Source organism: Betta splendens, chromosome 9, assembly GCF_900634795.4.
Source record: "Betta splendens chromosome 9, fBetSpl5.4, whole genome shotgun sequence".
NCBI classification, from domain to species: domain Eukaryota; kingdom Metazoa; phylum Chordata; class Actinopteri; order Anabantiformes; family Osphronemidae; genus Betta; species Betta splendens.
The window spans coordinates 21,559,635-21,585,320 of record NC_040889.2 but is presented as its reverse complement, the minus strand read 5'-3'; the positions used below and the strand labels follow the sequence as shown (position 1 = coordinate 21,585,320).

General features: G+C 42.4%; 2 protein-coding genes across 9 annotated transcripts in view; both read right to left on the bottom strand.

Moving 5' to 3' along the window:
- Window positions 1-100: 100 nt before the first annotated feature.
- On the bottom strand, window positions 101-8,201 carry si:ch211-102c2.8 (myosin-8). Of its 6 annotated transcripts, none has more exons than XR_005898083.2 (25): window positions 8,126-8,201; window positions 7,654-7,723; window positions 7,443-7,549; window positions 7,267-7,321; window positions 7,067-7,183; window positions 6,377-6,922; window positions 5,888-5,986; window positions 5,718-5,799; window positions 5,532-5,613; window positions 5,109-5,209; window positions 4,892-5,015; window positions 4,658-4,777; window positions 4,378-4,491; window positions 4,020-4,250; window positions 3,794-3,889; window positions 3,626-3,715; window positions 3,372-3,569; window positions 3,142-3,273; window positions 2,822-3,054; window positions 2,605-2,731; window positions 2,289-2,372; window positions 2,023-2,213; window positions 1,811-1,886; window positions 1,087-1,291; window positions 101-917 (listed from the first exon to the last, which is right to left on the bottom strand). XR_005898083.2 is itself a non-coding variant. In XM_029163628.3 (25 exons), exons 1-25 carry the CDS (start codon window positions 8,186-8,188, stop codon window positions 855-857), a joined length of 3,378 nt encoding a protein of 1,125 aa, XP_029019461.1. In that variant the 5' UTR covers window positions 8,189-8,201; the 3' UTR covers window positions 101-854. The 6 variants fall into 6 exon arrangements, 5 of the variants coding, with proteins under 5 accessions (XP_029019461.1, XP_040928235.1, XP_040928233.1 ...); XM_029163628.3 differs by having other exon boundaries at window positions 1,087-1,263; XM_041072301.2 differs by having other exon boundaries at window positions 1,087-1,263; window positions 3,372-3,554.
- A 495-nt stretch (window positions 8,202-8,696) lies between these two features.
- The window catches only part of osbp2b (oxysterol binding protein 2b), a 31,724-nt gene continuing 14,734 nt past the window's right edge, over window positions 8,697-25,686 (bottom strand). For 2 of the 3 annotated variants that reach the window (XM_029162265.2, XM_055511673.1), the window contains 13 exons: window positions 20,940-21,190; window positions 18,139-18,337; window positions 17,487-17,607; window positions 17,166-17,232; window positions 16,530-16,682; window positions 15,862-16,107; window positions 15,657-15,777; window positions 15,002-15,105; window positions 14,334-14,429; window positions 13,906-14,090; window positions 13,538-13,758; window positions 12,846-12,863; window positions 8,697-12,181 (listed from right to left, as the gene is read on the bottom strand). In XM_029162265.2, coding sequence (XP_029018098.1) covers window positions 12,039-12,181; window positions 12,846-12,863; window positions 13,538-13,758; window positions 13,906-14,090; window positions 14,334-14,429; window positions 15,002-15,105; window positions 15,657-15,777; window positions 15,862-16,107; window positions 16,530-16,682; window positions 17,166-17,232; window positions 17,487-17,607; window positions 18,139-18,337; window positions 20,940-21,190 — 1,925 coding nt within the window. In that variant the 3' untranslated portion in view covers window positions 8,697-12,038. The remainder of the gene's footprint in view (window positions 12,182-12,845; window positions 12,864-13,537; window positions 13,759-13,905; window positions 14,091-14,333; window positions 14,430-15,001; window positions 15,106-15,656; window positions 15,778-15,861; window positions 16,108-16,529; window positions 16,683-17,165; window positions 17,233-17,486; window positions 17,608-18,138; window positions 18,338-20,939; window positions 21,191-25,686) is intronic. The other variant, XM_029162267.2, reaches the window with a different exon arrangement.

Below are 25,686 nucleotides of genomic sequence, written 5' to 3'. Positions count from 1 at the left end.
ATTGCACATGATGTAAACTGAAGTTTATGGGTCTCTGGTTTGACTTCTGGAATGCCTGTAATGAACCCTCTTGGTCTGATGACTAAAATGTGCAAACAAGTTCATTCTAAAATATTTTATCTGGTTAACCGTTAAATACACATTACAATAAACATTTATTGAATACAATACTTTATAATGTGTCACAGGAATAAGATTTATTTTCAACAGTTTTTTTAAGTCATGATCAGCTCAGCTAGTGTCAGCTCTAAATCTGTTAATTCTGGTTACTCTAACAAACATTTGTTAGTAGTTAATAAAGTTGGTCTTATGCAATATGTTTGACAAGATTGGAGGAAAGTACTACTCCACCTTGAGAACAATAGATAAATAAAATGAGCTAGTAGTTATGTCGAATCCACCAAAAAACTGGTACAATAAATGCTCTTACATCGAGTAGATTAAAGAGGTTTAAAGGCTTTTTAAATTCTTAAAAAAAAAATAAACATGCAACATTTGCAATTTACAAGAGTTTTTTATAAGGAACAGTCAGCTTTATGAGGTTCCTTGACATAACTCACATGATCTGTAGCCTTCCGTGAAATATAACTTCATCAGTCATTCACAGTTCACTGCAACCATAGGTCATAAATGCAACCATCGCACATTAAGTTCCCACTGAGGAATGTGAGCTTGATGACACGCTCCTCAGTTGTGTCACTGTGACCGTTAATCTGCAGTTGTAAGCACATGTAACTGTGAATGATTCATTTCTATGGTTGAAAAGATCATCTTGAAATGCTTTAGACACAGATTTTAGAAATATGAGGTTACTGGTGCACATCCTTTCTCACACAGAATAAGGTTTCATATCCTTAACTAGAGGGTGCATTGATTGAAGACTGGCTCCAGATCCCAGCACTGTCCCCACCTTGAATCTGGAAGAAGAAACAAAAACAAAAATAATATAGTAAATATTTTTCAACATGTCAATTGTTTGTCTTTTGTTATTTAAATTATTTCCATTCATTTGTAAATTTGTGCATTATTGCAAAAGTAGTTTCATAGAGCATAAGGGGGACTCTATAATCATCATAATATACTCACTCTTGTAAGATCTGAATTAGAAGGAGCTGAACTATTGCTGTAGGCCTGGTTTTCTACCCGGAGCTGCTTCACTTTACTCTGGAGATAACGAAGAAGCTTGAAGGAAGATGAATCTGAGGGACAGTAGGAGGCAGCAGAGTCCACGGCACAAAGGGAGGAAGAGCAAATCTGAGCTTCCTGATGGGAAGGGGGCACAGGAAGAGACCTTTGTCAAAACAAATACATGAACCGTAAGCATCAACAGCGGGTAGCAAGGTATGATGCTGAAGAATTGAATCAATCTGCAGATACTGTAGGTCAACTGAAAATTGCAGCGGGACCTTTTTCATCCTCACCAGTTACAGGTCATTCAGTCATGTCAAGTTTCAGTCAGTTTTCAGCAAAATTCTTCTCAGTTTGGTAGATTTTAGGTCTTGTGAGGATTTTACATGTGTCTTGTGGAATCAGGCTGGTGTTTTTCAGGGTTAATATAGATAGCAGCTTATAATAGATGATGTGTAAAAAGAACAATGCTGTGTCCGTGGTAAAGTCTGCTCCATGACAAAGTCACAAACAGGACTTAGTTAAGTTAAAGTTAAATTCTACCCATCACCTCATTAATCATGAGTCAGTAGCAAAGATAGTAAGACTGAACAAAGACACAAAGGAGTACAGTCACATATATGTTGTAACATATAGTAACTATGTCAGTGCTTACGTACAGTAGAACCAATATAATTTGTACCTTAGCATTAAAGGCCATCTTTCCTTCAGTCCCATCACGCATTTTTTGCCCTTCTCGTTGAACATCTTCTGCTTTTCTAGAAGATAAACATATATGTCACATATGAAAGGGGCTAAGTCTAAGGAGCATACCACTTTCAGTTTGCTTTTGACAAACGCAAACTGGTTATCAGACATTTGATAACATAACCTCTGTCAACCTCAACACATTACCTTTGTAGTTCAAACCTCGATGCCAGACGAGCTGCCGTCTGTTCCCTCCACCGGCCCGTGTTCTTCTGAACCTGTCTGAGTTCCAAGTCTTTGGCCTTCAGCTGCTTGTGGAGAGATTCTGCCACTCCTCCATCAGCTCTTCCACCACCCATACGAACCAAACTCAGCCTGCTTAACTCCTCAACGTGCTCCTGCATAAGTGGCAGTCCAATGTTTTTTTGTCTATTTGAACAAACACAAGCTTTACAAAGAATCTAAGGCCATACCAGAATGAGCTGCTCCTTCAGGAAGCCCAAAGCCTGATCTCTCTCCACCCTCAGCTGTTGCCTCTGGATACTCAGTTCTCGCTCCTAACAAAATATATACTTTGTACACGTTGTATGTATGTATGTATGTACATATATCCTATACTATACTATGAGACTTTTACAATGGCACCTACTTTACTTTTAGTTTTTTTACCACATACTATACTATAACCCTTTTTCCACCACATACTTTACTGTGACACTTTTTTCACCATATATTAAACTATATCCAATCATAAAGTATGTATGTGGTAGAGTGTAGTTTAAATCCTACCTTGTCTTTTTGCAGCTGCTGACTGGTTTGTTTCTGTGACTCAAGCTCTTGCTGTAGGTGACTAATCAAGTGCTTCAGGTGTTCCCTCAGTGTTCTCAGGTTTGCAAGAGCTTCAGCTGCAGTAGGACTACACAATACAAAGGCCCAGCTGTCAGAACTTAATCAGCACAGTGTTGTTTATAAGTATTTGTTTCTTTATAAACCCCCTATGCATTACCTGAGAGGAAGGTGCAAAGCCCTTTGTTTGGCTCCACACTGTTCCACTAAGAGGTGCAGATGCTGGCACTCTGTCCCCAGTTCTGTCGTCCAGGCCCTGAGCTGCTGGTCCAGCTCAGCTGTGATTTGGTTTTGGCTGCTCTCCTTTTCCTCCAGCATCACCCGCAGCCTGCCAGCTTCTTCCTCTGCCAGCTGACTGGCCTGTTGGATACGCAGCACTTTCCTCTGACTCTCCTATAACCACAAATTACACGTCAGCTATTCTACAACACTTCACTTTGATATACCTCTAAGTTATTGCTTGCAGCGGTTTTCCCAGACCTCTGCCATCTCTTTTTGCAACCGATGCAGCTGTGCCTGGTGCTCCTCTTTCAGTGATTTACAAATACCAGCCAGCAGTGACTCCTGTTCTCTGTGCTGTGCACAGCGTTCACTCTCCAACTCTTGCACTGTCTTTGAAATACAATGAAAATGTGCAAATATAGAGTGGAAATGTATGAGGATTTATTTAGAATCGTAACGTCTGTCATCAAGGACGGGAGTCACTTCACTGTTTTTAGTTTCAACACTTGCTCTTGAAAAGCCAGTGCTTTGCTCTTCTCTCGCTGCATCTCGCTCCTCATCTTTTCCAGGCTCCTTCCATTCTGCTCTTCCAGGATCCTACAGTGCACACGCACAGCTTCCACTTTTTCTGCCTCCCACTTCCTCCTCTCCTCATCAATGGCTTTGTGCACCTGAATAGGAGCATGCTGTGCGCGTCATAGAACCATGTTTGCATATTTGATCCAACGGACTATGAGAATACCTTTTCCAAGGCTTCCACATCAAGGTTCTTTGCTTCCACCCTCTGCATTTCCAGCGATTCCCTTAGCTGCCCGGCTTCTTCCTCTTTCAGCTGCCAGCATGACAGAGGTTGTACAGTTAACCAAATATTACTGGGGTGCTGTACCACTGGGTTTAACTGTTCACTGACCTGAACAGAACGCTGCAGGGACTCAATATGCTGTGTGAGACACTTTGTCTCTTCTTTTAACGCATTCACTTTCCCCTCCTCAACCTGCTGATTAACCTGGAGTTAAATGAATCATTCATATGAGGCAGCTAAATTTGATGCCTGTTAGCAAATGAAAGAGAATAATCTTTCTTTAATTTTAGAAAATGACTGTTAGAATTAGAAAATGTCAGCAATCTGTATTTACCGTCGTTCTGTAGGCTTGCTCCTGAGCTTCCTCCAGTGTTTTGTAGTAGCTGGTTTTTAGCTGCTGTAGCTCCACTTTCAACTTGTCTCTGTCCGCTTGTAAGGCCTCACATTGTTCCTGGAACTCCATCAGCTGTAGCTCCTTCTGAGCCAACAGCTTCTCCAGACTTCCCAACCTGATATTATATTCTCCCAGTTCAACATGGAGTTCCGTTACTCGAGTCTCAGCAGCCTAAGTCATCGAGTCAGCAATGAAAAGATTTAGACAAGTGGATGCTGAGATTGTGTGATTTGTTTGACAGACAAAAATATTTAATTGTATTAATTGTATTAATTTGTGTCAGGAAACAAGGCGCCACCTCAAGCTGCTCTTTTTTCTGCTTCTGTTTCGCCTCCAGACAAGCACACGTCTCCCTTAGTGAGGCTTCTGCCTCCGTTGCTCTTTGAAGCAACTCACAAGTCTCCTCCAACTTCTAAACAACAAATGTAACAGTGCAGTTCTTATCAAACAATTGTCACAAAAGGTTATTCACGATTTAGTCAAAAACACAGGTAAATAACTGATAACATCCTATTTTCTCGAAAGGTGAACTCATCATCAGTGAAAGTGATAGTCATACTGTAAACAGACTATTGTACCTCTTGCATTGACTCAAGCTCCTCTCTTGCACGTCGCTGTTCAGCAAACAGTTCAGTTTTCGTGTTGTCCAGCTGTCTTTCCATCTCCTCTTTCTCCAGCACAGACATGATGACGACGTTCTGTTGTGCAATGGTGGAGCAACAAAGAAGTTGTTTATCAAGGAAAAAAACGGACTCGTTAAAACACTGACTGACACGATGATGTGGAAAGACAGGTTTAGCTTTTATTATTACCCTCTCTTTGCAGGATCCGGCTGTCAGAGTCTGTTTACGCTGACGTATAGTTTCAACTTCTTTTTCAGTGTCTTTAAAGTCAAACACAAAGGATTCTCTCTGTTTGGGCAGCTTCAGCTGGCAACTGTAACATATAAAATGTTGTATTACTGTTTAACAAAACCATCCTTGAATTGATGCAATGTGTGTGAGCAATTGGTTTGAGTTGATTTATTACCTAATCGAGTCTCTCTCGTCCCTGCTGTCAATCAGAACACATTCCAGAGTTCGCTTCTCCTTCTCCATCTGTGCTGTGTCTGCAGCCAGACGCTCCAATTCCTGCAAGGCACGAACCATAAGCTGTTAACATTATGTCTGCATGAAGGTCCCTGTACAAGATGCTGCATTTTACCATATTTCTCATTGTCTTTTAACCTCAGCATATTTTTCCAGTTTTCTCACAAATTCACAAGCTATTGACCTGGACCCACATGCAGAAAACACCAACTCACGTTGAACAACAGGTAACAAGGAAATAAGACACCTGACAGGGGAACGCAGGCAAACGAGGCACACACACACTCCACCGCCTCCCAGGGGACGGAGGAGCGAATCACTACTTTTATCTATTCATTCATGGGAGGTGTTTGTTAATCTTTACCCATTCTGTCTCGTGTCCTCTGTTCCAGAGGTTGTTTTCCTCATCTGTCTCCTTGTCATTGTCTCCAGAAGACCACCTGAGTCTGGAATATACAAAAACTTGTATGTGGTGCATGTGTACAACACTGAGGTGTTTTATAATAGCTTTTACATAGTACATTTCAAATTGTTCATCTATTCAGTTTACCTGGATGTTTCTTTCTTATTATGCTGCACTTTATGGACTGAAGATCTTCCATCTTTTATATTCCCGTTAGTGCACCTGTGAGCTTTAAAAAAACAGACTATTTTTTAAATTTATTGAAAGCTACATAGACCTTTTATTAATGCTGAAGCAAAAGTAAACACTTGCTTTACCTAGAGGTTCACTCTCTTCCTGTTTGGATGCATCACTGTTACAGTAGTTGGTAGAGTGGTCATCCAGGCTTGTTACACACTGGATGAGGGTGTTCCATCCTATGTGGGTCATATAAGTGACATGGACTATTGTACTAATGAAAACAAATAGTATTATCACTTTAGAATATGCCTTTTCTGCGCATTTTAAAAGGTGATAATTCTACTAAAATATTTTAATGCATGGACCCAGGTGATTAACAGTGATTCTGGCAGAAGGAGAATGTCAGGAAGGCCTTAAAATATTGAGAATAATCTTCGTGGATAACCTGCTAAATTGCACACCAGCCTGATAGGCAGTTGTGGATCCAAATGTTGGACATGCACATGAGCAGACAGGTGGATAATTTATCCATTAATTCTCGTGCGAAAACTGACGTCCAATTTGAGGAATGTTTAAAAAGCCTGTGTTGTCTCCTGAATAATTAACATGTACAGGGTAGTACTTACTGCCAGCATTGTCGTCACTCCTCTGTGCTAGTTTGTATCTCTCGCTAGCTCCAGCTTTTTCACCACCATGAGATATTTTTAAGCCATAGTGGTAGGAAAGATATTTCTCTGGTTCCTTTCTCTGTTGTGGCATATCTGACTCATAATAATGAGCACTCGTTATTTTATTGCTTTTTCCCATCAATGCTAATCCTCCTCTCTCAAAATTAAACACATGTCTTTTTTGTTCACTCTGATCATTGTCACTGTCAGTGACCTCTGCCCCCTCAGCCTCTTCTATATCTAGTTGATGCACATTAGTCTCTGAAAGTGCAGGTCCCACCATCTCTTCTCTAAAGCATCTGTGGAAGTCCTCAGTGCAGATACTGTCTGACGGAGGCGGCATTTCTCTTGCCAACCCGTCCTCACTACAGGCATCACCAAGCAGCTTTTCTAGTCTCCAGATGACCTGCTCCCGCCGAGACTCCATGTCCTCTTTGCCTTTTGCTTGTCTATTTAACCTATTTTTGGTTCCCCTTTTCACAAACAGACTGTCACAGCTTTTCTCTGTGGTAGAGCAGACGAGAGACAAGGCAGTAGGTAAGCAAGACTTATACATACAAATAAATACTGACCATTTTACTCTAATACTAAGTAAGCTACTAAAGCAAGAATGTATATTTAATATCACTGTTGTGAATTAAATATCACCTGATAAATGCATCACCGTTGGGGGTTTCAAATCAAGACAAGACATGGTAGTGTCATTTGAGCGGGTGCTTCCCAGGCCTGTGTCTTTGCTCACAGGATAACTCCACCTGAGACAAGCTGATCAACAATTAAAACCAAAATGCTCACCTAGAAAAAAGGTTTAGTGTTCGGAATAGTGTGTATATTATAATATAAGTTACCAGCAGCACTGCAATCAGTCTCCTTGGAAACCATCTGATGTATTGAGGACTGAACCTGCACATGTTAAGTCAGTGTTAGTTTAATTAAGTTCTGTTAATCAGATGATCTTACTGTAATTAAATGCACACGTTGCCCTGTACATACAGTATAAACAGACAGAAAAACAATCACAGACCTGCAGCTGACCCAGTTGAGCATCAATGGCATCTAGCAGAAGGTCACAGTGGTCCCGTTTAGGAGACAAATCGTCAAGTTCACACAGACTCATTTTGAGTTGTGGGTCTGAGAGGGCAGAGACAAAAAAAATGGATGGATATAAATGGATGCAAAATTAGCCAGTGACACGTAAATGTACGGTATAAATGTAGTGTGAAAAAAGCCCAGACCGGTGTAAAGACGTCCATCTGTGTCCTCTGCATCTCTCTCTGATTCATTGTGGTTTCTGTCAGACATGTCCTGCACATGAACACTTGAAACCAGTAAACGGCTGACGGTGGTAAAGAGTTGGTGGGTGGGGGTTGTGTTGGCTAGTTGTCCAGGAGACCAAGACTATAGCTGGCTGCAAAGGCAGACTCAGCTCTTTTCACTACAGACCCTATAAACTCTTTTGCTTCCTATAAAAGACTTTTTCAAATAATAAGCTCTTACCATTTCAAACGGCGCATAACGTCACCGTGATCAAAAATGTAGCTAGTGTGGCCGCATAATCAACAAAACACAGAAGCTAACGCTAAATCAGCTGTTAATCCAAAACAAAGCGACACACGAACGCGAACGTGACCGTTTACAGTTCGTCCCAACACGGTTCGGCCTTTGTTACCTACACAAACCCGGAAAAGACAAGCGCGGAGACCGTACCTCGATGCTGAACTTGACTTTTTGTGCTTGCGCCTTGATTGACAGGAGCGTCTTGGTTGCCATGGAAACGTGAAACCGCTCCAGACCCGCCCAGCGCGGAAAGCCCGCGAGGAGACGCAGTGGCGCGCGCACAGCGGTAACGTCAGCGCCAAAGGACAATATGCTCTGGGGTCGTTGATGGTATTTAGGTGTACAGTTCAACGCAAAGAGTCATATTTTCATACAAAATTGCCACATGACAGTAAAACAATCTCATCTTTTATACTGCCTCACAGAGAAAAAAGACAACATATGCATTGTTACCAGTAACAACTTTATTATCTGCTTTACTCAATATTGTGTCTTTGCTGATTCAAGACAATATTTTAAAAGTTTAAATTAGTATAAATTAAAAGTTGAATCTGCAGTTTCATCTACAAAAGGCAGGTCAGTAACCTTTGACCTCCTGCACTAGGCTGCTTTTAACGTGTCTGATAACTTTCAACGCATTTAGTTTTACACATCACATGTCACAACATGAGTCAGAGTACACGGAGAAGAGACGAAGCACAGACGAGGCAAGACAAAGTCCCCATCTTCACTTCATTTATTTGTGTTTACATCCTCAAAACGGAGCAGCTTCGAATGCGAAGGGAACGTGTGCCACACATGCACACTGATCACACAAACAGTATGAAAAAAAACCCAACAACTTTGCAATAATGGCACCCATGAGAAGAATCAGAACAGAAAGAATCACACAGGAATTAAAGCTAAAATCACACTAAGAGTGAGATGAGCTGTGAGAAACAGCGACAGAGGGTTTACATTAGAACCCTCTAAGGTATGAAAGGCAGATGAAGAGGGTCTTAGTCTACAGTACACTCGTCACATACACTTTGGTTGGTTTTTCACTTCTGCATGAGGCAGACAACTCTGTTTGTTTGTAGCAAATAGCCATGAGCTAACACATCTGCACACCACTGCATTATTGCTACAGCTCTCGGATCTACAGGTCACCATCGCACACTGAGGTCATACTGTATTATTCAGAAATATATTAATTAAAATGGTTCTTGAACTCTCCGTTATCATTCAAAATATAATATGTATTCTGAAATATAAAATCACTGGTCGCTGAGAGAGACGACTGCAAACCACTTTCGCAGTTTCTTCACCACCCTTCAGCAGCGATCTGCATTCGTTCAGATGTCATGACTGTGCCAGATGACACCAATTAACCTGTGGCATGATGCTTTTTCAAGATAGAAAAAAATGAAACTGTTGAATGTAGCAGTGCCCGTCTTCAGTGTGACACACTCGAAATGACTGATAGTCGACACAGTCTTCATCAGTGTTTCAATTGTTTCTGTGTGAAGCAGATATATGAAAAACCGAACCAAACCAAACAGTACAGTAAAAGATATGTGAAGATTAATATCACGCTTGTCTGCTCTGGTTTGTTTATTTTGCGTAAAACTAATGTCAACATCCTTTTATTATTATTATTATTATTATTATTATTATTAACAAACATTTGATTAATTTGTAAAAAACAACAACAACATTGTTTTATGGTTATGTTAAAGCTGCTGGTTGTAGGTAAATTCATATTTGCTGTACATACATGACGTTATCAATTAACCTACTGTATGTGTATTTGTTTTGGGGGGGGGGGATTCTATTCTAGTTTCCAACTTGTTCTGAACAAGATATTTAGAGATTGAGCAAACTGTGCCCATGAAAAACTTGAATCAAAATGAGTAAAAAGAAGCACATTGTGCAAACAATAATATCAATCATTATTCATTTCAGTATCAAATTATTATGCTACTGGTGATAAATCTTTTGTTTAAAGAGTATTTATTATCAGGAAACTCCTTTCTACCAGTCAAACTCAGTAGTATTTTATTAGGAATTCATTTCTTCTCTTGTGCATATTATCACACTTTTACATTCTGCAAATCAAAGCTGTTGAAATGTGAACCACGGTTACTAAAATGTTAGCATCAATGACTCTAAAATCATTATTACAGTGTGCATTAAGACGAAATAAAGAGTCTGCAACCAAACTGTGAGTGCTTCAGGGTCAGCCGTCCATCTTTTGCACAACAAATCTGGATTAAAAATCTAAATTATAGCAAATCCTTTCATGTCATTTTTTTTAGATTTGATCAATGTGGAATACATAACTTAAACTCAGCTTAGTAGAATTATGTTTCATCTTACAATATCATTCTTTTATCACAAAATATTCACACAAATAGACAATAGATACAATACCTCCAGCATTGAATTCTACATTCCTAACAATAATTACCAAAAAAACAGCTTGTCCAAAGTCTGTAGACATGTAGTGCACAGTCCGGGGGATCTTTCCCTTGTTCAGTCAGTTAAAGGCAAAAGACTGAGGGCGTCTTCATGAGCAGGTCCCAGATCAGCTTGTCCACAAACACTGAAGGAACGGGTTACGCATATGAGCTGTGTTGAACCTGGAACAATGGCTGTGACAGTGGTCTGTGGCTAAGGCTGACAGCTCAGTGACGTGCTACAGGAACCAGCCCTGTCTGCTTCCATAACCTTTGACTTCCTGTCAGCTGAAGCCACTCAGGACTCCTCGTACAACCACTCAGTCACATACTGAAGCATGTACACTACCAATTAGTGACTGGTGGACACCATGGAGCTAGTGCATTGAGCACATGATCCTAAATGGAAGATGGCTATTAATTAGTGATTTGATGTCGACTTAATACTTTGTATTATCTTTGTTAATGGTGTTTCTCAGAATGGTCACACAATACGTGCTGCTAAGGGAGAGCACCAGAGGACAAGGTAAAGTACATGTACAGAGTGGACCTTTGTCAACATGAACACAGGTATGTACTAACCTATAGTCAACCACAGTGAAAAGTGCTTATTCAGGTCCTTGATAGAGTGATATGAACGTTTGCGATACATCATGTACTGTTGCAGATGTTACAGTTCAAAGACTGACTACTGGACATTTCTGCTAATCAGTATCATGAATGGAAGATGCCTGTGTCTCTGTTTCATGACTGAAATGCATTGAGGCAATTCATATTTAAAATATGAAGTGAAGAAGCAGCTATATTATCTCTACAACAACTAGAAGACTCACTGCATTTATCTAGAGGGAGCCCCAACATTCACACCAAAGGAAATACGTCTTTGCTCTCCTGCATATTTCATTAGTTCAAATAAATTATATGTCTCTTTTGTGTCTGTGGGGGAAGTAAAACGTCTGTAAAAATGAGCAGCAAGAGAGAAAACAATTTATAAAAGCTGAGTTTTAAAAAAATCATGATTGTACAATTTTATGAGTATTTTACATATTATGTCTGTAATTTATGTTATATTTTCTCATCAATTTCAACATTTCGGATCTGTATCATCTGCAATGTATTTTTCCCTAATTTTAAAACAAAAAACGATTAAAAAAAATCATTCATGAAGCAAACATAATCTAAATTGTGCTGAATAAAACTGAGAGAGTGGAGGAACACTTCTAACCACATTTGCCCCCTTAGATCAAGGTTTACGATTAAACTACCACGGATTCTGTCCAACATGATCAACGAAAAGTGCATTGTGGGTAGCAGTTACAAAGCACCTGGTTTCTGGGGTGCGCAGGTGCCTTTATTGCGTGGCTACAGCTCCGATTCCACATGTGACCACACTGCTGCTCCAGTGTAGTGTTTAAGAGCACTGCCAAGTGAATGTCCGTTCTTTTCCCCCTGGTACAAACTGAGTGTTCATTTGGAGGTACAGCGTGATCTGAAGACATATAAAACACACGCAAGCATTCTCATGCTCACGGAGATCCACTGCTCATTAGCCATTGCTTATGGAGCAGAGGCCGAGTAGTTCCCTGTCTAAAAAGATTACGTGTGACCTGCTGTCAGTTCGTGGCTTAGAAGATGTCAGGACACATGCTCCAGTCCTGTCTCTCCTTCGCCTCCCAGTAACCTCCCTTGTACACAAAGTTGGTTTCTCCGGTGACAGAGTCCCTCCTCTGGTGAAACCACAGCGGCTGGTAGCCTTCATACTCTCTGCCTGTGGGAGGAATCACAGATATTACTCAGTCACCATCATCTATTCTCAGTTTAGTGGAAAAGCCACACTTGCAGGCAATTCACTAAGCGATCAATACACCGTCTTACAGTACTTATACATTGAGGGGACCGCAATTAGCCTGTGCGCAGCTTTTGGGAAAGCTCCTTATCTTCTTATGTGAACTGCACTTATGTGCCGGGAAAAACGTTAAACTCAGTGGCCTCAGTAAAATACAAATGAATATGTGCAGTGCAGTAATTTGATCACAGAAACACAGTTGAAGAAGAAACTGCAGCAGTTTGATGCGAAATTAATCACTTGCTAATGTGGCTTCACCACAACAAACCTACACCTCTACAGTTCATGTCGCTTATTTTTGAGGCCAGTTCTAAGTGAAAAATGCCACATGTATGCAGGAAAAAGACCTTTTTCCTGAGTAAATATCTGCAGACATGAGAGGGGTGTCATGCAATCCCACACTGAGGCAGACCACACAGAGGACACACAGAGGATGGGGAGTGTGTGTGTGTGTGTGTGTGTGTGTGTGTGTGTGTGTGTGTGTGTGTGTGTGTGTGTGTGTGTGTGCGTGTGTGTGTGTGTGTGTGTGTGTGTGTGTGTGTGGGAGTGATGCACAACAGAGGGGCGCAGGGCAACCCCCACTCACCAGAGTCATAATCACACTCTGACCACCAATAGAGGGAGGAAGAAAAAGACAAGTCATGGGTACATCAAATACAATCCAGCCTGCACACACACACACACACACACACACACACACACACACACACACACACACACACACACACACACACACACACACACACACACACACACACACACACACAGGAACGCCACTGGGTTGAAGACTCCAATAAAAGGTCCAGACTGGCTGCTATTACGCCTGCGTATTCCCTCCTAACTCCCCTCTGTTAAATCCTGCTTTCTCCACTGAAATATATATGTATTTGTTGGACTAAGGACCATTTCTTGGATCAGATACACTGGGATAAAGAAATATTTATAACTTGAACGCAACATATTCAATGCTTGTATCGTTGGTATGAGGCTTGTTTGTCCCAGTAATAGAACTCCAGTGTTACATCTAATAGAATGATGTACATGTATAAGCCTTAAATTAGTAGATTTGAGAAAAAGCTTGTTCCCCCAGTAAGTTTCATAAATCCTCAATTCTCTACTAATGCAAATCTGCAAATAAACAGATTTAAAGCATATGGTTTATTACATGTTTCTGCTGGTTTTTAATTTAATAACGTGACCGTAACTGTAGAGGTTGCTTCATATTGCATTGATATGATTTACACATACACACATTGTGTGGCGTTTCCCGGTTCATACCTTCGTCCAGAGCGTCTGAGGCCTCTGCTTCCCTCCTCCTCCTCACTGCTCTTTGCTTCTCCTCCAGCCTCTGTTTCTCTGAATTGGCTTCATCCCATCGTCCCTCTTCCATCAGCCTCTGGTCTGGTCTGAGACGACTGTCGGTCAGTCCCACTTCATCCTCTGGCTCATTCAGGGTCAGTGCCAGTGCAGAGAAGTAATACATGTTCTCTGCATTCACCCTGAGAGCAGGAGGAAATTGATGAAATTCATGCAGTGATATTCTACAATCCATAATATTGACTAAACCCTGCAGCTGTCACACAACTACTGTATGACTTTTTTATTGCAGTGTTCTTCCTCTTGAGGGAGATGAGGTGGACACTTACGGGAGAGGGTACTTTTTCCACAGAGGTTTGGGAGATAAGGTCTGATAGACGGTCTTCTGCTTTCCCTCCGACCCACTGCCGCCTCGACTGCTCTGAATGATCTTGGCACTCTCCATCTTATCATCCCACGTACCAGAGAGGATGTAGTGAGCCTGACCCCCACTGTCTGCAACAACACCTGTTACCTGGAAAACGAAAAGCAAACAGTAAGCGAGGCATCCTTAAAAGGAACAGACCATAGGATTCATGAAGGGATGGATACGGTCAAATGTTGGAAGAACAATAACATGGATGACTGCGAGACTGATGATGAACTCTACATGTATTTGTTGGTACAATACTGTAGCAGAAGGACGCACCTCACAAGTCAAGCCTGCAGTGTATGACATCATACATCCAAGGTCGTTATGCAGATCAAAAAGGTTTACCTTGCGTGGAACGTCCCTGGAGAAATAGCTGTAGGGAGAGAACTTGAGCTGGCAGGTCTCCTTGGTCCTGTGATTCACAATCTCAATGTCCCCCGACTGCACAGATACAGACACAGAGCCGGAGAGGAAAACAAACAGAGCGAATGAGACCGATTTGACCTTTAGTGATGTCACAACACAGAAATAAGATCTGAACTGAACACAATAAACAGTACGACAGTCCAGCAGACCTAGAAATAGTTTATGAGCAGTAATATGACGCGACCTCCACTCAAGGTTTGTGCGTCTTCAAGGCTTCATTTATGTTTTCGGGCTACTGTGACATCTGCTTACAGTTCCACTAATAACATGCAGGTAGCAGTTTCTGACATTGGTTGCTGTGCTCCTTGCACCAGTGTCTGTTTCTGTTTAATCTTCTTCTGCAGTGCAGCAGCAGTAACACTGATGCACATGTGAGATGAAAGTGTAAAAAAGATGCGGTGGAAAGACGTGCAGACATAAAACCCACCACTTCTGTATATAGAACTAGGCCATGTCACAAGGTGAGGCTGTCATTTCAGGGTGTTATTAGAGATGAAAGCGGTAGATCCTGAGACTGTGAAGCTCTCTACTGATGCTCTGACTTGGACTGGACGAATGGCTACCAATGAGACACGGGTTTGACTGACCTGGTCAATCCACAGCTTGCCCACGATGATGTTGTGCACCGTGGAGGTGACCTTTCTCCACACATAGTGGTTCCCACTGGAGTGGAACTGCAGGTGAATGGCACCTGGGGAGGGACAAAAAGGTTAAAAGAGGAAAAAAACAGGATTTGTGCGCAGTCTGCAATTGTAGAGTGAGTGATGTGCTGGATTTTGGGGGTTGCTTCTGTCATTCTGAATGTTTCCCAACATGACCTGTTCTAGCTGGCAAACGTGTAATTTAACACATTTATGCTTAGCACAGGCAACGTTTCGCCCCCTGTTTCCAGTGAGACCCAACCCTGGCAGATTGATAACATGTATTTCACTCCAACACGTTGTGAGAGAGAAATGTGAGAAGTCAGATAAACGCCGCTGCATCCCTTTGGGTGAACTATCAAATCTCTCATTTATCTGCGCCAACAAACCCCCACTCTGCCATCCCGGTGCAATTCATTGCTCCCTTTATCCCCATATTTTACGAATGTGTCAACGAGGTCATAAAACTCTCCTCACACCCGTTCGCCTGGCTTTACATTGTGTAGAAGGCAGATCAGTGGCGTATTTCTTTCAAATGGGAGGAACTCGGAACCCTTTATTTACTCTACGCACAGTTGTCAGGTTCCTAGCTGTGTCTTACCCAGAGGCATTATGGAGAGGTATTTGCCACGAAACTTGCTAGCGATGGTGATTTCCTGCCAGAGGGTCCAGCCTCGTTGGGAAATCACATGATGTGCAGCTGCTGGTGGGTGATGGCTTACCTAGGATTAAATAGAAACACGAGGTTATAAAAGGCTTCAACTAACAATGTGTCTGCATAAACACAAAGGCCTCTGTGTCATTACCTGCTCACACAGCGAGCGGTAGCCAAACTCCTCTAGTCGATCCAGCTCGTAGGTCTCACCCAGCAGGGGGTTGAAGGGCTTGGCTGTCCGGTGGACCGTGGTGGAGTAGGACGAAACGGAGAAGGCGGCGACCAGGCACATCTGCTCCAGGGAGGAGTCGCAGCGCGCCGCCTTGTCCAGAAGCTCATGATACTCCAGATCCTCAGTGAGACGCTGCAGCATCGACAGAGGCTCGTTGAAGTTTACCTGAATGGAAGGTGAGGGAGAGTGAGATTGTGAGGTACAGTCGGTGTGTTAACCTGTCATTAAAAAGCTCGACCTTGTCTGTTTCCTTCACCATGCCACACCCTCATAGCCCCTTTAGCTTCTCCCTCTATTCCATAGCTCCCATTAGCTTCTCCCTCTATGCCATAGCTCCCATTAGCTTCTCCCTCTATGCCATAGCTCCCATTAGCTTCTCCCTCAATGCCATACGTCCCTTTTGCCCTGGTTTGTTTTCCATTTTACTGTGTTTTCTCCTGGTTGTGTTCCTACTTTTGTTTTAATAGGAGGGTTTTTGTTTCCATCTAAATCTTGGTTCTCTAGCTCTGACTCGGTCCAACTTACTCCTATATCCGATCCGCCATCCCTAATGGCGGCTCATGACAGACCTTCCCTCAGACACTTACAGGCATGGGGATTTTTGAGAGCTCCTTGCCGATGCAGTTCTTCATGATGCTCCATAAATTGAGGGAGTAGTTGGGCTTGACTGGGATATGGGCTCGCCGCTTTCTGCAGGGCTGCAGCTCCTTCCCTGACACATCATTACAGCCTGGAGACATCTGGGATCAGGTTGAAGGGGTCAGGGAAGGGAAAATAAAGAGTTAATACTTTAAATTTGTATAAATAAACATTTAACATCTATATAAGTTATAAGAGATATACTATTAATATACTATACTATAATATACTATATCAACGTCCTGGACTGATACAGGTGTATAAGAGAGGAGATGCAGAAATACAGGACTAAGAACAGATGTTTCACAGCTAATTAAGGTTTAGTAGAATGATCCAGCTGTGCATCATTGGCACCACATGAGTGACAACGAGGCTGCAGGAAATAGAAAGCGGCTGCGTGTGTGCGAGCATCGGATGTTGAATTAAGAAGTAATGAATGTGAGGACTGAACACACTTACATACAGTAAATATACCACGAGATGAACAGCAGGACACATTTATCTACTAAATACTGAGATTACAAACGTGAGCGTCTTCTTCAAATGTCAGTGGTATTATTCAGACTTAGTCAGAAAACACTTACGTGGTCGTCCTGGGTCCAGTCACTGGGTTGACCACCACTCGCTCCGCTTAAATTGCTCTGAGATCGCCTGAAGAAAGACGGTAAAAGTCATTATCCAGATTTCTACCCATACTTTACCACTTTAACATATCTGACAAGCCAAGAGATAATGCAGTGTCATTCTATCATTTGTGAGTGTGTGAGTCTGTTAGGTTGTTACACCATTACCCACAATCAGGGCCTTGTTCAGCTGTCCACAAGAAGAAGTAACATTCTTCACAAAATCTTTCCTTCACTTATCTAATTATCTTTTAAACACAGAGATCCCCATATGAGACTGACCTGTGCTGTATGTTCTCGGTTGTGGTCACTGTGATGAACGCAGGGGAATCCTCCATGGCATCAAAGTACTCAGTATCCTCATCTTCATCACTCGCCTCTTCTTTGGGTGCCCTTTCGCTCCCTGCAGATCGGACCCACACATTCATAAGTCCACTGACGGCAGCAAATTTTGATGAGTTTGTATTCAGCAAAATTGGGGAAACAGCAGCATATAAACACATAAACCATAGTGATTAATTAAACAAGAATCACCTTCTGGCTGACTAGTGGGAATAATGTAAGGGTGTGCGATTTTCAATACGTTCAGGGATTCGTAAATATCCCACCATGGATCCACAATAAAGTGATTCTATGCAATGCAGAAGGAAAACTGACCTTGAAGGATCCAACTCAATAAGGGATTTTGTCAGACCAGCTCGAAGCTGTTTAATACGAATTAATGATGATTCATACTATAAATGTATTATTCATCATACATTTAAAAACAAATGATTCTATCACATTGCTTTAAATGAATAAACACGTGATGTTAAAACTGGTAGAAAAGTCTCCAGGTTCATGTTCCACAACTTTAACCCGACTTCATCTGTGATAATGCTCCTCAGGTCACATATGACCTTCAGCCACACTGAAAGCCACAAGTCAGTCTCACCCTTGTTGGTGGTGGGGGCACTGGGGGTGCTGGAAACGAGCGTGGGTGCTTCTCTCCACGCGCGCTCCAGGCTGTTATGCTGTTTGGCTAGCTGCTCAATGGTCTCCTCGAGGTGAGTGCGCTGCTCGCGTTCATACTGCAGCGCCCGCTGCCATCTCCTGCTGTGAGTCTCTGCTAAGTCCAAGAAGTCTCGACACGCCTGGAGAAACATGCACAGCACAGACGCACACACAGGAAGTAGCTGATCAATTCACTACACAAAATTCATACAAAAAAGATTCCATTTGATTAATTTATTATGCAAGTTGACTGTTCATCTTAGAATACAATCACGTTGCATTGTGAAAAAAAATCTTTTGTATTTCTCAACAATAAGGGAAACAGAAAAAAGGCGTCAGTCATTGTAATCAAGAGGTTTTGCCACTGCTCTTTCCAGCAATCATCAATATATTAATAAAATGACGCTGATGCTGTGTCAAGTGTGCCTCAGAGCAACGTGTAAACACAGAGTGTGACGAGTTGATTGGACGAGAGATAGTGGTTCAGTCAAAAGGCGGCATCACTGACGCTGCTTTGGTTTCAATGCTGAGACAAAGAGGTTACTGCAGATCAAACACATATGTCAGCATTTGTTGGCACCGCATCGTGTGTCTGACAACTGTGCCTCAACGTGAACTCAAGGGTCAATGAACCCAAATAACAGCACACAGCTGACTACATGCAATATGAAAATCATGTGACTGTGCTTTTAAATCAATCTACACAAAATGCTGTATTTCTACAGCATCAAGTTCTGTCTTAGGTGTCTAAGCATTTGCCGTTTCCCACAAGTGGAGTAGCACACGTTTATACACTCAGACATTTAAGGTTGTCTGTCTCAGTCCAGAGACCGAGGGTCTGCTGAGAGTTCGCTTAAACCACTTCTATAAATGTGTGGCTGCAGGCAGTGAGCTGGAGAGATAAATGTGTCACATGGCTCAAATAATCGGTTCTCTTACTGCTGAGTGAGCCATCAGAACTAACAGTACTACCTTGGGACAAGAGGAAAAGAAACAAGGATGCGGTAAGGCCGGACTCCTCTCAACTCAATGCCACAACACGAGTAATGTGTCTTTCTAACACCTAAAAAGTATGGACATAAATTAAATAATAAATTAATGTTTTATTTTAGATATTTAGGGTTACAGCACTTAGTAGTAATTATATTAGGTGTAGTTCAAACCAAAAGAGTTAAAACCTTAATATTCTTAAAATCTTCTACTGTATATCTAAACATTACATGCAAAAAAAGCAGATATTAATCAGTGCATCATTTTAATGGCTAGAACGATAACATTGCAATCATATAAAAATCAATGAAATAGCATTAATGTATTAATCCGCTGAAAAACAGACCCAAACACTATTTTGCTGAAACACTGGATGCACGTATGTCCAGTCAGTCTCTTACCTTCAGTTGTCTTGAACGGAGTGTGTGAACATCAGTGTGTGAGCCTCAGTTTAAATGTTAGTTATGCATGTGACATTGTGGACCACTTCCTCAGACATATGATATGAAACTCAACACCCGCTTAAAAAGGTATGATAGTTCCACTTTTTTATGCTGAGTCTCTAATATGATTGCAGACTGCATGTGACATCCGACGGGGGAAGACAGGGTTGGTTAAGGTTAAAAAAAGGCAGGAGGACGCTGCACTGACACAGTTGAATAGCAAACTAAAAAGTCTGCAGAGTGACTGCTCAACCCGTGACACACATGCGTAGGAAGTCGCGACTAAATGAAGTGGAGTGATCTCATTGATAAATCAAGATATTTACAACTGCAATCCGTCTAGCAACAATATCTCAACGAGTCACATTCACTTTGTGAACGTCCAGAATGACGTCAAAGCTCTCTGCTGCAGAAGAGCCTTTACAAACCCAAACGTTACTACAGGGACTTTGCAGCAGCACTTCATTCTCATTAGAAGGACATTCCTGGCAATACTAATGGCATTTTAATGACTCAGCCAATCCCAGAGGGTCGATTTTATTGCTTGTACAAAAACGTCACATTTCCGGTACCAATTAATAAAAAGACTTACATGTAAATGACAAAAAGGAACAAGGGGCTTCTGACTATTCACATACAGTAACTTTGTGCAATCTACACTAATACCTTTTTATTCCAACAATACCACCACGTCCCTTAACATGGAAAACTAGTGCAAACGCTCTGCAATATTAGGACAAAGTAAGTTCTTCTATTATTATTATTATTCTAATATTCATTTCGTAATTTTAAAGCAAAAAAGTTAGCACTTTAACCAAAACTGGGTGTGGCTATTTTACTATTTTTTTTACTTTATCAACCAGACAAGCAAGAGAAATATCTGTCAGACGTACAATATGTTACATGCAACAACTCAGCATTCCCTGGCTGCACAATAAAAGAGGTTGTAACAAATCAAAGCCACATACAAAAGCTTGAAGAAAAACAAACCTTGTATGACTGGTTTTGGTGAAGGCAGGTTTGTGTGGCTGTCTAACTCAGGGCTAGAAGGCTCTGACATTCCTCACCGTGCAAGGAAGGCAGACAGGGCTATTCCTGTCCCCCCTCCTACCCTCATATCTAGTATCACGCCTTGAAGATCCCAACCCTCTCTAAAATCTTATCCATTACAAACACACTGTAAAGCCCAAGGTATTTAGCATAGGGGAGAATGGGACATGGCCAGATACACTAGAACATTTGTTATTGTGATGCCAGCACTTTGATCCAACACCCTGACGTCCCTGTCTGTTCCAGCTACAGTACTTACATTGATCATAGCATTGGAGGTGATGCGGAAGAGGGTGGCTCGCTCATTGACGGCCTTGATCTTCTCTCCTCCTTCCACTGGGACCTTCAGACCCTCGAGTTCACTCAGCGAACGCTGCAGGGCCGCTCCATGCTTGGCTATCAGGTCATTACACGTGCTGAGGTCATCCAGCTTGCTGACTAGAATCTTCAGCGTGCCCTGAATCTCACTGCGATCCGACTGGGATGTGGGCTCTTCATCCCCGGAGTCATCTAGAAAGAAAAGGGTCAAAGGTCACCCAAAATATCCACTGCTCACTCACCTCCAGTGGCAATTTACTGTTGTGACCGTACCATCGTACTCTTATTTATATGTTTTGAGTTTAAGTGTTCATTCATGAACAATATGAATAAACAAAAACAGGATAGACAGTGCAGAACTGTCCGCTATGGCTGCTAATGCTCTATTCTTGAAAGATGTATCAGGAGATTAAACATGGATAGCTTGTCTGTACCCATGAGCCTTTGCTGTAGCAGCTGCATTTTGGATGATATCACTAAGGAGAGGTTACTCAAGGTTAAACAGAACACACGAGAAGAGAGCTGCGGTGTCAGCTTCACTTTACACACATTATGAACCCTCAAACACACACACACACACACACACACACACACACACACACACACACACACACACACACACACACACACACACACACACACACAATAATACACAAAGTATTATAGATGTTCTAGGAGAGAGTATCACACTCTAAGAGAGGAAGTGCTGAAAGGGACACTTTTCTTTGGAACTCGGCTTTGACCTCACAGTGAGGACGTCCCCTCTAGCCTATTTACACAATGTAGGAGCAACGATGATCGCTGCCTGGGGGATGCTGGCATACCTACATCATGTAACAACAGCATGTAGAGGGAAGATATGAGCAGGCCCTTTGGCCAGTGGAACGCCCCCCACTGAGAAATATGCAGCACATGGGACTTCCCTTAAATGTGGTAATATTGCCTTAAAACACAGTTAGACTACAGCATCAAAAAAATGCCCTGTTTTTCTTGCTCATCTCCACAAAAAATATACTAAAGCTAACAAATCTCTGTTTCAACATCACAGTGACTCTTATTGACATGAGAACTGCCTGTTCCCCCAATTTCACCACAGACATGAAATTTTTACAAGCAAACAGGCCTGAAGTCCTGCTTTATAGCAGTTTTGAAAAAGAAAAGAAAAGGTTTATATAACTTCATATGACATGGGCCTTTTAGTGAACCATAAGTCAATATCAGCACCAGTTATATTTAGTCATCTTTGTTTTACACAAACAGTTAGCGTTTCTCTCAGCATCTTACAGTAATAAACTGACATTTCTATAGCACACGTTCAAACTGTGATTCTTGAGGTTTTAATGTAGAATGTGATCTAAACCCTGTAAAAGATTTACAGCTGCCATCTTCTTGAACATCTCCATACATTTGCACTTCTACTGTATAACTACAGTGCTTGACTGCAAGTCATAGAAGCATGAAATACCACAGCTGCTGAGCAATTCATTAAAAAGGCTATAAGTCATTGGAGAAAAGGCCACTGTAATTCACAAGCTGTGACACTGCACACAACATGCAGGCTGTTTTTTTAAACGGAGGCAACTTCAACCAATCCCTGGTCTCCTGATGTTTTCATTGTTCGTATGAAAAAGGCTATGGTCGTGGGAGTGGGCATGTTTTCTTAGGACTGAGAACCTGAGAAAGGGGTGTGATGAAGCATGACTGACATTATTTGTGATGAACCTTGCTCTCCGTGTGGAACATTCATGTCTTCAGGGTGTCAGAGATGAGAAAGCACACAGGCAGAGAGGACTGTCCATGGGGGGTTAGGTGCTGCACCGGATGTTGATGAAACTGTTGAAAGAACAGGTACATGTAGACTGCAAACACAGGCTCACACAAGAAAAAAGACTCTTCATAGCCAGTGCTATAAGACAGAAGACCACAGTATATCTGCTTTCAAAGCAGCGGTATGTTTTTGATAGAGACAGGGCGAACAACACGGGTCGATGCAGGGTAAAACACCTTTGGGCAAAGGAAATATTCAGAAGATACAAAGATTAATTTTGAGTAAATGATATCAAAGAAATGGTAAAAGTCACGCTAGACGAGCTTTGTGGGTCCCACATAGCAAAGCTGCCAGGAGCCACGTTCTGCATGTGTAAGGTATTAGCAAGTTGACAGATGGTACAGCAGCAGGACACAGACAGAACAGTAGACTGTAAAGATACACGTGGAACTGCAGGCATACGTTTGAAAGATTTGACGGAACAAGCAGCAGACTCTTCCAAGTAAACATTAGATTCTGTTTGATTCACGGCACAAGACGGTCAGAGGTGTGATGGAGCATATTTGATATGAGAAATGAAATATCAAATACTATCCCCTTCTGAGAGAGAGAGAGAGAGAGAGCGAGAGAGAGGGCGAGCCTCGATCGAACGGGAAAGGCTGGTGTTTGGCAGCAACAGCGGAGCAGAGATGACAGAGCTGATGAGCCCAGTGAAACGGTGATTAAAAACAGTGGCAGTATTTGCAGCACAGCGCTTAAACGGGGAGAAGTTCAGAACCTTAATGGGTCAGACAGCGTAAACATGCTCAGCAGGGATCTCTTTGCCTTCACAGCTGCACACGGGACAGAGGACAAGCTCGTTTAGGACCAACACAATGCTGAATGGACGGACAGGAGACGACCCACAGTAACCTCTGGGTGAAAATCAAACCAAAACTTGAGTCTGTCCTCTGCTCTGTCCCAGTGCAAAACAGCCACTGACTGAGCTGCAGTAAACTGACCCCAGTGCTCTGCATCACGTCCACATTTGGGAGTGTGAAATTACAGAGGGGATAATATTAGGATAATATGCAGTATACCAACAGTGGCACTGGGAGGTATTTATGCATTTTAGAAGCAATAAACAACTAAGGAGAGAGAGAGAGAGAGAGAGAGAGAGAGAGTAAGGCATTAATTAATAATTCTATAAATTAAATGATGTACAGTAGAGCTATAAAGACATTTGTGGCGCTGCAGCGAAGCTTGGTGGTGTTTTTCACCCTCATTCTGCCAGTAAGCAGCTCTAAGCGATGTCACTTATAAATAAACTGTCACATGTACTGAGGCATTTTAGTTTTAAGAGACGCGTCGCCACCAAAAACTCCTTCTCTTTCCACAATCTTGCTGAAGGAAGCAGTGAGCTTCTAGTGTGCAGACATCCCACTGATGCATGAACCCAAAGGTTGATTCCTCCATCCTGATAATAATGTCAAACTGTACTCAGCAGGTTTCAATACTTGACATTAAAACACCGTGAAATATATTCTATAAAACCGTATATCACACCTGGAACATTTACACTCAACCAGTGTGAATAAATTGACGATGTGCGACTGCCTGTGTACCAGTGTTGCCGCCCGGCTCATCCCTCATGCTCTCACACCAACAGATGTGGATGGATGGAGCACCAAAGCAAAGTCGACACCACAAAGCAAGGCCAAAGAGCCCATTACCAATCCAGTCATGCTTCAAGGGCGAGCTGCCCCCATCCCCCGCGCTCGCTCACATCCCAACACCTCGGAGGAAGCCCTGCATCGACACAACTGCAACTCGGTTTCCAGGTCCCACCAACACGGCACCGTCCTCTTAGCGTTGAAGACGCGTCCATCTTCCTGCAGGTGCTCAGCTTCTCTCACACAAAAGGGTAAAGGAACGAGCCAAAGAACAGGCGGTGGGAGAATATAATTGGGACGGCAGCACTCTGCATCGCCAGGGATCTTCTCTGTGCTGGTCCCCGAGGACAAACTGTCATATCAGAAGAGCCAGGCCTCTGGCTGACAGGACATCACCCAGTGGCAAAGAGCAGCTGAGCACATGGAACAAATGTACAGCCCCTCTGGATTAAAGACAGGTGTAATCAGATAATCAGAGCTGGACCGAGGTAGGATTTTAGAGGACGTTAGAGAGATTTATATGCAAGAGCTGTGGCTATTAGCAGTAAGTGCTACATGCACCAAATGAAAAACTGTGGATTTGCATATTATGATATTTGTATAGCATCATTAAAACCATCATGATGCTTGTTGGATATTGATTTCAATTCCCTTACCTTTCAAACAGTCTAGAAATCCCTGTATTCTGTTTAGAGCAAATTAAGGAGGGGATGTCACTTTTCAGCTGTTTGACAGAGCGGGCGAGACAAAGGGATTATATAAGTACAACACAGCAGAAACAGAAGAGAGAACACGCTGGATCAAGAGCCAGGATGAATCCCGCGGGAGACGAGTGTAATCTTGGCCAGTAATTGCTCACTGGTTCCATGCATCCCCTGAGATACATCATACGGGGACAAACAGCAGAGACAGGAGGTTAACTCCGTAACATGGAGCGTAGCTCTCCACAGGCAAATGAGAGGCGGTGCAGTGCGACCCATCACTGTCCCCGAGGCTCCGCAGCACGGCTCTGGCAGCGTCTCCGATCGAAGAGAGCTCAGGAAGCAGCACAAAACACCGGGAACGGCGGCTTTTAATTCGATAACACTTCCTAATGTGCCGGGTGCTGCTGTGAAGTCAGCTGACTGCTAGAGTGGACATCTATAGTGTGGTATGTTGAATGCATCCGATGCGTTTCCAGCCGGCGCGTTGAGGCTGTGAGAGGATGATAGGAACAGTGAAGTCTGGGGTCATTAATTACCCTACAAGCTCCGAATACAAAGTCAGCT

Coding starts and splice junctions, on each gene's coding strand:
- si:ch211-102c2.8 (XM_029163628.3), bottom strand. CDS start 8,188: ATGGCAACCAAGACGCTCCTGTCAATCAAGGCGCAAGCACAAAAAGTC. Junction 4,251..4,377: donor AGAAAAAAGAGCAGCTTGAG/GTGGCGCCTTGT, acceptor TCGATGACTTAG/GCTGCTGAGACTCGAGTAAC. Junction 1,264..1,810: donor AGATGGCCTTTAATGCTAAG/GTACAAATTATA, acceptor CCTTCCCATCAG/GAAGCTCAGATTTGCTCTTC.